Below are 14,065 nucleotides of genomic sequence, written 5' to 3' on the forward strand. Positions count from 1 at the left end.
TTGGGGCATACTCTCGTCCTCGTGCTGGCTGGTGTATTTCGTGACCCTGGCTGGATGGTTTGTTGTTCTAGTTCCAGAGCTTTTCCACCCGCTTTTAATGCGTCGTTAGCCGAAAAGGGAACAGGTGGGGCAAGGTCGGGAAGGTGGTGGATGGTGGGTGGCGGGATCCGAGTTTTATGCTGCATTGGCATTCAAATAACTGGAAAGTGTTTTCATTGTCACGCCGACGCTGCCGCAAAATGGAAAGCAATTTTATTGTCCTCCTTTCTTCTGGTGCGACATTCGTTGACAGTACTCGTACACGTTTTCGCTTTTAGACAATTATTTTTAAGGCCTACGAATCGATACAATGAGTTCAGTTTACCATGACGACATTTCCAGACCTTAAGCCTTGACACTGCTCAGTTTCTTTGCCGTGTTTCGGAGAACTCTGAAATGTGGGAAAATTTATTGATGACAGCAAAATTTATTTTCCTGGCCATACACAACTGGCCTATAAAATCATTAATTTTGGTAAACAATTGAACGAGCTGATATATTTGGAGTTATTTAAATTGAATTTCCCCTGAAAACGAATTAATTTTTTGCGAAACAATGTTGATGGGACGCCAGCTTTCCTGGTGCATAATTAATTATTTTTATGGTATATTACGTAATGCAATCACAGCAAAAAGGCATTAAAAATTTATGAGGGTCATTAATGAGTCGACGTGCTTTGGCGACTTATATTGTATACGAGAGTACTTGCTCCTTTTGGCCAGCTTAGTACACTTTAATGACGGTTTTGTTGCGGCCATCATATAAACATATAAGCGGTTCCATTGGCCTTGCCGGCTCAAGTAATCTAAACACATAAATCCCTTCCGCCGGCAACAAAGTTGGCGCCCTCCCCATTCGATTCCTTTCGTTGGTTGGCCTGGCTCATTTGGCCGGTGTTGCGCCTTACAGTCGCCTCTGATTGCTTAATCATGTTGGCCACTGTTGGTGCGGAAATAGCTAAATTGAAAAGCGCCATTGGAGATTGGCAGCGGGCGCAAAAGGCGAAAGGAAGTGCCTGTCGCCCAGCAGGTTACATGTGGCAGGTCCTGCGATGTCCTTTATGCCTTCAACCCGTGGGTGGACATCGATCCAGCTGGGGCAATAATTGATGAAAGCATTCCCATTAAGCCAACTAAGTCCACCGTTCTATAGAAATGTAAAATGCCAAATGTCAAAGGGGCTGTAGTAGGCGCATAGCTAAAGTTCGGATTATGCAAAAATGCCCGTCTATGTGGCCGTTTATTCTGCACTTATTACCATCGTATATATACTTTATATTTTATAATATACTTTAAGCTTTTAATTTCGGAAATTCTGTGGATCCCATAACAAGAATTCCTCTTAAAGAAACATTTATTGTGAAATTTAAATGCATTGGACCCAAGATGGCAGCAGCAGCACACTTACTTCATTCCCGCTAACAAACACACTTGCACAGTGAGCAAATACTGGCACGAATACTGGCACAAATGGTGGAACGAAATGGGGGACCGGGGAATACACATTCATCTAGCTAATAACACTGATAATGTTGGTAATACTTGTTGAGTAAATTAAATCTAATGGAGGGCTCCTTCATCATTCGCCGGCAGACGGAACTTAATTAAATGTTTTGTTGGCCGCATTCGAAACGCTCCGATATTCGACGCAAAAGCTGCACAGAAGTTCTGAATGTTTTTAGTTATTTGTTTAAGAATAAGATTCTTTCTGTAGCTTGCATTGCTTTGACAACTATTCTTTCTAGATGGCATGAATTAAAGTGCATTTCATTGCGTACTTTTCAAATGTACACTCATTATTTCTGCCATTGAAATTAAATCCAGACTGTGATAAAACTAAATCTGATAACTGTGATTAAAACAATCTCAAAGAAAGCAGGTCGGCAAAAAGTTATCTCACCTTGCACCGCAAAAAGTATTCAGTCTAAAGCTTGATAATCAACGAACTTCTTTAAAAAAATTATTTCTGCATTGCTGATACACCATTACTTTAATGAGCCTTAATAAATGCATAACACTCCCATTTTTTTTTAATGTGTAGCCAGACAGAGTTCCACTGCCGAGGGCCCAACTACTTTGACTTGTTGCGCCGCAGAATTTCTGGATTTTCGCCTTTTGCCGTTGCTCAGCCTTGGCTTTATGCTCCGCGTTCTGGCCTTAGCATTTGCCTTCATAATGTCGTTGATTACTTTTAATTATAATCTTGCTGCTAGGCTACGCCAGCGAATCGCTGCTCATCTGGCGGCGGGCGAACTTCCACTTCCCGGTGATGGCCATCAAAAAGTGGACTGAAAACTTTGGCTCAGTCAGCGAAAGAGGCCTGTGAAAGCCCTCAGTTACCATGGCTGGCATGTCTGTATACTTTTATTACACCTGGCTTTATGGGTTTTGTCATCAGCCGACTTAATTGGCCGCTTAACGCCCACTCATCGCCTGGGATCGGCTCATTAGGTGACACCGAGTCCATTGACCGGCTCGAAGGACCAGGAACTGCGTTGGATTCTGTGGCAGCGGCTTTGATTACACATCACCTGACACGGGTGTCCTGGAGCACCTGCAATTTAGATGTAAATTGGAGTGGGATGCCGGGGGCAATTCCACTTGTAATTAACGCCACATATGCCAGATGTTTTGTACTACGGCAAACAATGGCCCCGGGGCCAGTTGACATTCCCAAAGCGCCTGGCCAGCATTAATTAAATATACTCTTAAAATGCTATTCAACAACTATGATATTTGTCAGTGCCGCATGTCAACTATTACTGGGCATTGTTATGGTTGTAACTGCACTCCAAATTCCAAATTCCGCTGCACTCAGGGGGCATGTGAAAATGTTTTCTGCACGAATTCACACGTTTGTGGACGGGAAAAGAGTGAAATCGCATTCATATGTAGGCGGATATTGGACACTCTGCGGATGAAAAACGGAGCAGAACTTTTTGCTGGCATCGGAAACTTTAATTCACTTAAAAAACTGCGAATATGAACGCAACTTTATCGCAATGCAATCCAAATATGTAGAATCATTTTCGGTAGTCCGATTATTTCAAGATAATGTATCGCATGTCTAAAGGTTTTAAATATCAAATAGCTTAAGGATATTAGACATGGCACGCTATGTTTACGATAAGTATTATTTTCAGTAATTCAATTTAATAACAAACGAAAGCAAATAGTTTTGCTATCAGTTTGTGGGGACATTTTTGCCTATTAATATTATAAACTCAATTATGCATACAAACAAGAAGTTTAAATGGTTTTGCTTTGACATATTTTTGCAATAATAGGGTAATGTACAGGGTATCATTGAAGCTATTTTATTTGCTTACGTTTGTTCATTTCTTTCCGGCTGACTGATATGAAAAGGAATTTAAGAAAATATATTCCATTAAGACCTAACTAATTTTGAAAATCAAAAGTTCAGTTTCTCCCGAATTTATTTTAGTCTCTTAGCGCATATACCCTTGCAGGAATCAGATTGCCCACGGGCAGTGTATAAATATGCACCTAAATGCATCCAGTTTGGGAAGTAAGTGCAGTTCACGCGAATCCGGGCATCAAAAACCGAGGGAGAGTGAGAACGAGAACAATGCGCTTTTCCGAGTGGCTTTCTCATACGTAATTAAACTGATAGCGGGCGACGTCGCCGTCGAGCATTCGGCCTAATGATAATGCGAGAAGGGCGCCTCAGGTAGCAATATCTGAGTATCTGAGTAGCCGAGTATCTGAGTATCTGAGTATCTCGGTTTCTGACCAACAGAGAGAGGGAGAGAGAGAGGGAGAAAGAGCTGCTTTCAACCTGTTGCTTTCAACCGCTGGACGCGTTTCAATCCCAAATCCCACCGATCGACTTGGCAAACCGACTTTAGTCAACGATCGCGTCTCGAACCGAGCGAACGTCGTTCCGTTCCGCTGCTGAAACACAAGATACATGTGTGCGTGTGTATCTGTGAGTGCGATGAGATTGCCGGTTTAAGATTTCTGTGATTTCATTCCGTCTACCTGTGCCTCAGAAGTGCTCCTCTTCGTGTGTCTTTTATTCGGTCTGATATCAGAATTATATACACACCAATACGAAACGTATGTATCTCGAAGATACCGCACGCCGCGACTGTAATCGCCATCGAACGGCGGTGTATGCAAAGTAGCAGCAACGAAAGCAACGAACCCAGCGAACTCCGAAAACGAATTGGATAATTTCTAAGCCAAACAACGCAGAATTTGGCGGATCTCCAAAGTTTGCAGAAGCCATTTCTACGAACGACAAGCGGTCAGGCGGCACTGGATACGAAAGTATCTCGCAACCAGCAAGGTAAAGAATAAAATAATCAAAGAACAAATTTAATCTGGTCTTAAGAAAGTTCTGTTCGCGCTATGGGTATTTACAAATATCGATCTTTACATACTCATATCTTATTATATCATGCCAGAACAATTGAACCAAATATCAGAAATCCCTTTGAAATTTATAAACTTTGGTTTTTTTTTATTTAATCCGTTATCTGCTGGACTTTGATATAAAAGTGTGTATATTTTCATTCAACTGCACACATCACCATCGGCAGATGCTTTCTCTCTTTGGTTATACAAGCGATTGTAATTGCTTTCTTCGCAGCTTAAAGATGGGGCTTGCACAGGAGGAATCCGCAGACGGGCTCTGATCATTTTAACGGTTTATAAATTTAATTAAGCTGCGGAGTCAAAGAACAAAGAATCAGCGTCACCGCAAAGGTACAAGATACTTAACTGTCTCCTTGTTTTTTCCCCGGACATTTCGTCCCGTCGTTTCTGTAGCTGTAGCTGTAAAAGTATATGTACTATGTATGTGTCTCTTGAGGGGCATATTGTGAACACACAGCTCACGCGTGTGTGGATGCACCCACTCCGCCCGGAGAACTTGTATCTGGCAGATACTTTTCTGTTTTCTGCTTGATTTTTCCCCAACCAGCCCTCGTCTGGTCTTGTTGTTTACCTTTCCTTGCTGCAAGCTCAGCTTAATTCTTATGCACGTCTGAGACTTTTTGATGTTTGCATAGCCGCCGCCGTGACATCGCCGAAGATTCCCCACCATTACCATTACCAAGTTCAATTTACGTTTGGAACTGGAGCTCGATTCGCAACGCGACCATGGCGATGCGGGAATTACGAGTTTGAGGAGCAATAACATTTGCTTTCAACTCGGGCCTGGCATGACTGATTCACCGCAGCAACAATGACAAATAGCACAGGTATCTGTTGGATACAGCAGTGTATCTTGTAGGTGTGACATGATTTGAGGGCGTTCTCGAACAATAGTCTTCAATGTTGTCAATGGAAAAGAGACTATGTAACACTTGCCCTCTGAAAATCACACAAAATATGATGTATTTGAAAAAGTTCATCGCAATTTCTCATGCATTAAAAAATAATATTTATAAAGCGACAAGGTGGGATGCAATGGCTTAGAAACCCATTAAATTTTTAATCAAACGCTTTATTTTTAATTGTCATAATTCCATGGCCTTTAATTTTAAAGACACACCTATTTATAATAAGTATCCAAGTAAATCTGAGGGCGTTCTCAAACAAAAGTCTTCAAGCTTGTCAATGATATGGACTGAAAAGAGTTCCCTAAGCGTGACAGACAAAGGCACGTATAAATCATATTCCATAGATACTTCAAATTCTGGTTTAAAACCACAAAGCAAAAACGTACTCAAAGCGTTTAATCATATGATTTCATAATGTTACTTCATATAGAAAAGGCAACAGAATATATGCTTTAATATGATTTAATTTGGCCAAAGGAAAATATTTATTCTAATTTCCGTCCTATGATGAGGTGAAAAACGTCTTTCCGATAGGTATTTAAAATACCTATTCATTTAAATAAATAAACCATCCATATGTGACAAAGATACTTAAGATAAGTGGTTCAGCACGTACTAAAGTATCTTGTTGGTGTGAAGAGGGTGTGTTAAGGTCGTAAAAGATCGTGTTGAGCAAAGCCAACTGGAAAGATATTATACGATTATACTATCATTAATCATAATACCGACAAATTTCCTTATATCTTTACACCATTTGATTTAAATAATAAATTTCTGATGGAACGAAAAGGTGTTTAAGACCCATTTCAAACACCTAACACTACAAATAAAGCCTCGTTAAAATCTAATGGCACTTTATCCTAAATATATATGTAGTTACATTAGGTATTCCTCCCACACTCCAATCGCATTTGCTGATTTCAAGAGACACGTTTAACAAGAACTTGTGGAAAAGTTGCCCTCACAAAGTAAGACGTATGTATCTCGTATTTCTGTCTGTCGGCAGCCAGATGAGTTTAATTAGCACTTTGCGGCATGACCATAATAAATTTCAAAAATTCTTGACTTTCGACTTGACACTGATTTTTTTTGAGAATGCTAATGGTTTTTTTCATATGCTAGTTCTGGAATAAACGTACATATAACGTACATTTGCTTTTGTCTTCTGCTCGGCGATAAGGTTGAAATGAGCTAAGTCGCGAGCGCTTATCAGATGCGCCGTAAAAATAAAGCACACTTGCTGAACTTATTTATGTGACCAAGATCCAAATATTTGGGCATTATGTCATGTGTATGCCGTGGAATTGGGGATTTGGAGCTTGACAGTTTTCCAGATAAGTTGGGGTGCATTGACCAGGGAGCTGTGAACCCTGGCCGCTGCACGAAGTAATTGCAGATTTTCCATAAACTCTGACTTTGGGCCACCTTTTGGGGTGCCACGCCTCTTACCATTAATCATTCATAAATATTCATTCCAAGCTACGCCTCCTTTCGTCGGTCCGAAAAACATTTATCATTATCATTTCGCCAGCTTCCTTAATTTTCCATCTTGTTTGCTTTTCTGCCTTTTTCTATTTCCGCTGCAAACATGGAATATCTTTTAGAAGTTCGGCTGAGTATTTTTCCTGCCGCAGAAACTTATTATAATTTATGCAAAAAACGGTGACAGTTATTGAGTTTAATAACGATATTTTTCTTTCTCTCCGCTCTGCGATGTATTTGCATTTTTATCGAAATGAAAACAGCTGCCACAACAGAGCAAGTTAGCTTTATGTGACACATTTCTTGGCTTGAACTTGGGTTGGGCTTTGGCCGGTTAGATGTCTGGCCAGTGATAAACCCACATCAGAATAAGCTGGTCGCAAAAACTGTAATCAAGCCAAATGCAAATCGGGTTAACTGTCTTTTTAACGAGTGTCATCAAAAGTGAACCCAAGTGAAGATGCCTCGCAAGATAAACTTCTGAAAGTAAGGGTATAGAACGTGGTAAAAGGTTCATCCAATACCCTTGACTGGCTACTGACTTTAATTTCAAAGCGAAATTGGCCACGATTCGTTCATTATAATCCGCCAGATCCGATGGTGCAATTATCTCATAGACATGCCAGAATAATTATAGGCAAATTAACGCTCTGGCTTTGGTCACAGAACCCAAATTGGTCAAATCACATTAAGCAGCGCAATTGAGCCGCCCGGCAGTCAAACAAAATACACACATAATCTGAAACAAAAATCTGGCCAAAACAAGTCTGTCAATGGTTGCCGCCGACTTTGTTTTGTTTTCGCGTTTTTTTAGCCTGACAAATTCAATGGCCAAAATGGCTGTGAAACACTTTTGTGAATGTGACGGAAAAATCTGTAAACAAGCTGCAAAATGGGGCTGATTTAAACAGTCATTGATACGATTATATAAAACAATAGCAGTTTTGTTGACTTTAGTGGAAGTGTAGTCAGTAGCCAAGATTTGGCACAGAAATTAAACATATAAAGCATATTTTATTTAAAATTTAGAAATAAATAGAAATATATATTTCATAAATTCAGAGTGACATTTTTCTGACCGCCACTGTAAGTTTTTTTGCTTCTAAGTGAATTCCCACATCGAAGGCGGTCAACGGAAATGCAATTGAAAACTTTGAAAGTTTCATTGAACTTTCAGAATAAATGAATCAGAATCATTGAAATCAGTTCAGTAAATAAGCTTAAGGCGCAAAAATAGTAACAATTTTTTAGGGCATTAGCATTAAAGTGGACCAAAGTATGAGTTGTTATTGATTTGTTAGCAGTTGCTGTTACAATTATTATTGCGCATACTTTTCTTTCTCTATTTTTCAATATATTTTATTTTTTTGTGGCATCAGCTGCCTTCAAGTGTCTGCAATATGTCGCCGAATGGACTGAAATTCTTATTGAATGCCAGCCCAAGTCAAGTCGAGTGTGTAGCGTTTTATTTCATTTTGTTTCGCCAACGCCAACGGTCAGCGGTTGAAATGTTAGCTAGATATAATGGCCATAACAATGGCCATAAGCTGGCTAAAATTGAATTGTCTCTATCTGGTGTACGTGAGTGTATCTCGTATCTTACTGAGGCCAGTAAGCCACAGATGAATAAGCTTGAGCTGCACTTAACCATTTAATTATTGATTCGCACACCCAACGGATACATTAGCTATCTAAAGGTAGAAGTTCAAATCTTGCGGAATGTTGGCGGTTCCAAGGGTTAACTGATGAAACTAAAGCAACTGAGTAATCTATTTGCTAAGCTTATATCAGCCAGTATGGGCAATGTCACTTACACCCACCAACTAACTAACTAATAATTATGAAAACATCATAAGAAGAGCAGTAAATTGAAATAAAAATCGTTATATGAACAAAAAGGCTTTTAATTGCTGAATTGCTGAAAAAAACCCTAATTACATTAAATATAAGCAGATATTATTGTTATTATTATTATAGTTAAAGCAAACACTACGTGTAACGATATTTTCACTATTCCAGTGCGTCTGCTAAATGACCATAATAATTTTATTTATTAACTTACCATTATTATTCTCTATGGCGACATACCATGGACAGTGTCTGCTGCGCTGGCTTTGCATTAAAAATAATTGTTTATTTATAGCAGTCGATTGGCTCGAAACCAGTTCGAATCGCAGCGTTAAGAAAGCACACAAACAAATCGCTGCCCCAAGGGCCACAATAATGGATCGTATATATTTACGGCAGCAAATGCTGATATCATCTTTGGATAATTGCACGCAATTTTCAATCGGCGCCCACGTGATAATCGCGAGATATATGCTACTTCAGCCACTTCGACCGATATCTGTGGGCTGCATTTTGCGTGGGCTTTTAGATCAAGAGGCCGCTTTTGAATGGAAGTGGCTGATGGCATTTTATAACTACCAAAAAGTAATTTTTATGAGCATCTATTTCCAACGTTTGTCATTCGGCATTGGACACATTAGTATGCAATGCCACTGCATTTTCCGTGTCAAGCATATGCGTATGTATACTGGCTGCCAACCTGCCTTATTTCCACCCGCCAGCCAACCAAGCTAGCAAGCCAAACCTACGAGCCATGTTAACGACATTGCATTTCCTTCATTTTCCTTAGCATTTCCATTTTCCATTCCCAGCATGGCAAGCAAACAGCTAACAACAACCCACTTCTCGGGCCTTTTATTGCTTTGTTCTCTGCATCGCATTCAATGTCTCAGAGCCTGTCTTTCATTGTTCCCTTTTTTGGTATTCCTATGCAGAGAGGAAAAATTCATAAACAATAAATAAATGCATATTCTATATTACAATTTTAGTCGTCGATTTTTAGTGTTCACAATAATGAAGGAAGATCAGTGAAAGATCTCATGTCAAGACAGCATATTAGCATAACCCAGAATGAAGAGGTGTAGCTTATAATTAACAATTTTATTTAATTTATAAAATGTTTATTGGCCTAGGTTTTATTTACCAACCCATTTTCTCTCAATGTTCCCCTTTTCTGGGTTGGCCTGAAAACGGGGCCTCCAGATGATTGTTGTGGCATGAATCCGTTGGAGGAAAGGTTCTTCGATTCAAGTGACCAACGAAGCAGAATCAGCTCAATTACTCAACTTTTGCAGATCTCGTTTCCAATTTCATTGCAATGCAAACACATTTGCAGCCACACGACGACTCAACTCCTATTAGAGTAACGCTCTTCCAGGTGGAAGAGCTGCAAACACGCCTGTGCACACAACTTCACATCTTTTGGGCCAACTTGAAGATCTGGCCCCACAAAAAAGTTTCGGCATAAAAAGTTTGCCAACCAAGCTGCTCCTCTATGACCAGACCAGAGTCGAAAAGACAAAACAGCCTCACACCATTCGGCAGACTTAACTTGAAACAGAAACTGGGTTGTGATTGTGCTGGTCGCTTCTATAAGTCTGCACTGAAAGTAACTAAACATTGATCTAGCATTTTCAATTCTGATAGTGTGGCTAGAGTTTTTAGAACCAGTTGAGCTCGCAGCACCCTAAATGGGTTTCTTTTCATAGTTCGCAGTGTACTGAAAGCATAAATATATCTTTTTTTCTGCACATTGAAGCTGAAACTTGGAGCCAAAGTTATTGCCAGGGAAAGTTTCCGCAGGTCGTCAAGAAATAGTTGCCAAAAAAGTGACTTTGCCAACATTCTTGAGCCTTCTTCGCCAGCCAGTTATGAAATATAAACCTGCCCCCTCCGGCAGCCGGCTAATGAGTCCAGAAATGGAAAGTAAAGGTTCAGCACGCAGGCAAATGTATGTAAGCCCGGTTCCAAAGTGCACTTACGCTCCATCTGCATGCGTTCGAACCGTATTATTGTAAACAAATTTTCCAGCTGCAATGTCGGTAAACCGGTTGCTCGGGTACGAAACCTGGAAACCTGACCTGCTGCAAAAGCCTGGCCAAAGAATGGGTAAGAAAGTGAATTTCATTCGCCATTTGAAAGTGCAGAGCAGCAAAATGGAAAATTAAGCACATCCTGTGCCAGTGGGGGCTGCTTCACATGAGGTAGTATACTTGATAAATAATAGCCAACTTCCAGGGGGGCGTAGGATTAATAATAATCTGAAGCAAAAAACACCTTTTTGTATTTCCTAGCAGCCTGAATACAAGTATCTACCGCGTAAATGAAAACTCATTAACTACTTCTTAAGGTTTAAAGACTTGATCTCCTCTTCGGTGAGAATGGATTTCTTGAGCGCTGAAAGAACTTCAGGCGGCTGCTTGGAGAGCAGCTTCATCCGCTCAATAGCGACAAGCTCATCCTGGCGATTTTGTTGGTTGTAGACCGCCTGGACAATGTCAACCACCTCCTGGGCAGCGATTTTCCTATTATTCTTGGCCTCCACAACCATGTTGGCCATGTCCTGGTAGCACTGGACATCCAATCGTCGGGTGTTCTCCCGCTGCGCCACCTGCATTCGATACTGTCGTTCGCCGAAGCACATGGGATCCTTGGGCATGACCAGGGCATCCTGCACTCCTTTATCTCGGAAGAACTTCTGCTCTTCCCGCTGGCTGAGGAGCTGTTCGCGAATCTCCTGCTTCTTGGCCATTTTGGTTCTGGCCTGTTCCAAGGCCTTCGCGTTCTCCTTGGCCTTGTGCTCGCGGATCAGCAGACTGGTGATCAATTGATCTCGGGATTCCAGATCGTGCTTGATCTGGCTGAGCTGGAAGCCCAGGCGAGCGGCATTAATGTCCCTAGCCTCGATCTCATCAAGGCGTCGTTTCCGCGCCTTTGACACATAGGCAGCCGTAACGGGTCCCAGGGCATCAAGGAGTCCTCTTTCGGGCTTGTTCTTTTGGGCCAGAGCGTAGGCCTCACGTGTTTGCTTCAACATGGCTGCCGATTGGTCTAGGGATTCCAAGAGCACCTTGCGCTGATTCGCCTTCGTAATTGCATCCTTTAGGATTCCCTGCTCCACTATCTCCTTGCATTCCTTTAGCTCTTGACGACCCTCGGCCACAGCTATCCGATGATCTTGTATCCGCTTGGTGCGACCTTCGGTGATCTGGGCCATTAGATCTTTACGGAAGACGGCTGCCTTCTGAGCCCTTCTTTGCTTCTCCTCCAGCACCTGCTTTTCCACGGCTCGCTGCTCCGCCAAAGCCTCGGCCCGCTCCCGCTGCTTATCTTCCACCGTCTGTTTGATATTATTGGTGATCTTGTTCTTGACAGCCAAGGCTGTGTGGGCCCGGGCCACCTCCATCTCGAGATCCCTCAAATTTTCCACATTGCGATGGAGTTGCAGGCATCTGCTGGCCTCCACCTGCTGGCGAGCCAATTCCCTTGCTAGACCGCGGGTGACATCCTCATCGGTTTGCTCCTGCCGTTGCCGAGGATGCAAATGACTGTTGAGCATGGCGGCCACTTCGTCCACCTGGTGTTTGACCATTCGGAACAACGAGCTCTCCGCCACAGAGGACTGTGTAATGATGCGGCAAACATCCTTATCAGAAACGCAGTCGTCCTCGCCCTTCGGCATTGGTTTGAACTCGGTCAGAAGATTTGGTACGGGCTCCTGGGAGGCGGTGGCAAAAATCGAGGCTCCCGGTTCATCCCAGACAATAAGGCCAACGCGATCTGACTCCGGTTGGAGATTTTCCATCGTGGTTCAATAAAAGAAACAAATTACTTAAAAAAATTTAACTGGGAATGAGATATATAAAGGTTCCTTCCAATTTGTTGAGGGCTTCTGTGTGGTATTAGTTCACTCAAAATGTTGTTTGTGTGCTAGTAACCTAACGAAATCTACTGACTAACTGAAGACTGCTAGAAAAATTTTAGATTTTATAAAACGACAGTTTTCGGATGGCTGAATAAGTTTAGAAAAGTATATACAGGTTAATTCAGAATACAAGTAATGAAACTAAGTTATGAAGAATTAAGTGAAACAGTTAGGAGCTGGCTAATATTTTTAAGCTGGCAGTATAAAGCCACTTTTCTTGATGCAGTCATTGTCCATGATAACAGAATATACCCTTTATATCGATAAGCTAGCTCATCGTAATTGAAAGGCTGTCCTTCGGTAATTTCAAATTACTTTCTCTGTGAGATTCTGGAAAGGCATTGTAGCTTTATGCAACTACTTTTGCTGAGGCTCAGAAACATGCACTCGACTGTGGGCTGTCGGAGGTCTGTGTGGACTTCCAGAAATAATATTTCTCCTGAATTTAAAACAGCTATTGAGCTAAAAAGGGATTTCAATAAAAGCCAATTATTTACAGAGTACTGAGTATATTGCAAAATATGTAAAAGCCAATTATAATTTGTTCACAATAACAATCAAACTTTTTTCAACATATATGTTTGGTTAAGTATTATTAGCAAGCCTGGCATTTAGAATTTTATAAGTTAAATGAGGCTTTGCCGAGTTGTAAACTATGGTAGACATTCTAGAGCGATCTGTCGAGCATTTGAATCGTCTGGCTTCCATAATTTATATATAGTTATCTAACTGCTGAGCGCTGGTTAAATGCTGCCCTGTCATCGCCGTCTTCATCATGGTCGTAATCATTGGAGGCAGAAAAGAGCGGAGCTCCCAGACCATCAGTCACTGTCCACGACAGAAGCTCATTGGAGGAGTCTCTGGGGCAGGAGGGGATTGAGTTCGAGGCATGGCGGACATGGGTAATGGGGAATGGGGCATGAGTAGCTCCAGTAGCAGCTGCAGCTTCCGAAGGCACTTTCCTCCACGCATTTGTTGGCTGTCCATGCTTTTTGCCGACCAGGGTCCGGATAACCTTTCCATTTTACAACTGTCAACGGCGCAGCGAACGCGATTTGCCAGCGGTTTGTTTTATTTATTTTGTTTTTTGTGCTCCCCCCTTATTGCCATTTATATTTTCCTCCTGTTTTCCTCAGTGTCGTAATTACGCGTAAAGTTTTGTGCCTGCATTTGAAATTGTACGCAATTTTCCCCGAAAGTGTCAACGCATGTCGGGGCTTTAAAGTTTTGAAAAATGTTAATTTGTTGTCGTTGCTAATACTGCATTGGGTTTTTCTCTTTTATTTTCCTATAGCCGCCACTGCAGCTGCTGTTTGAGTTGAGTTGGGTTTTGTTTGTTTGTCGGTTGGTTGGCAATTCGAATCGAACGCGTCTGGCATTACATGACACTCATTATTGCACATTAAGTTGAATGGATGATGGAAAGTGGCGGTCCGACCCTATGAGACAGCAGAATCGCTGGA

General features: G+C 41.6%; 2 protein-coding genes across 2 annotated transcripts in view; one reads left to right on the forward strand and one right to left on the reverse strand.

The window, feature by feature from the left end:
• Nucleotides 1–4,197: 4,197 nt before the first annotated feature.
• The window catches only part of LOC6606350 (synaptotagmin-like protein 5), a 46,611-nt gene continuing 36,743 nt past the window's right edge, over nt 4,198–14,065 (forward strand). The window contains exon 1 of the mRNA XM_032722776.1: nt 4,198–4,350. The gene's annotated coding sequence lies outside the window, so the exon portion shown is untranslated. The remainder of the gene's footprint in view (nt 4,351–14,065) is intronic.
• On the reverse strand, nt 10,923–12,679 carry LOC6606348 (trichohyalin). The gene has a single exon (XM_002031117.2). It carries the CDS (start codon nt 12,480–12,482, stop codon nt 11,016–11,018), a length of 1,467 nt encoding a protein of 488 aa, XP_002031153.1. The 5' UTR covers nt 12,483–12,679; the 3' UTR covers nt 10,923–11,015.

Source organism: Drosophila sechellia, chromosome 3R (assembly GCF_004382195.2).
Source record: "Drosophila sechellia strain sech25 chromosome 3R, ASM438219v1, whole genome shotgun sequence".
Lineage (NCBI taxonomy): Eukaryota > Metazoa > Arthropoda > Insecta > Diptera > Drosophilidae > Drosophila > Drosophila sechellia.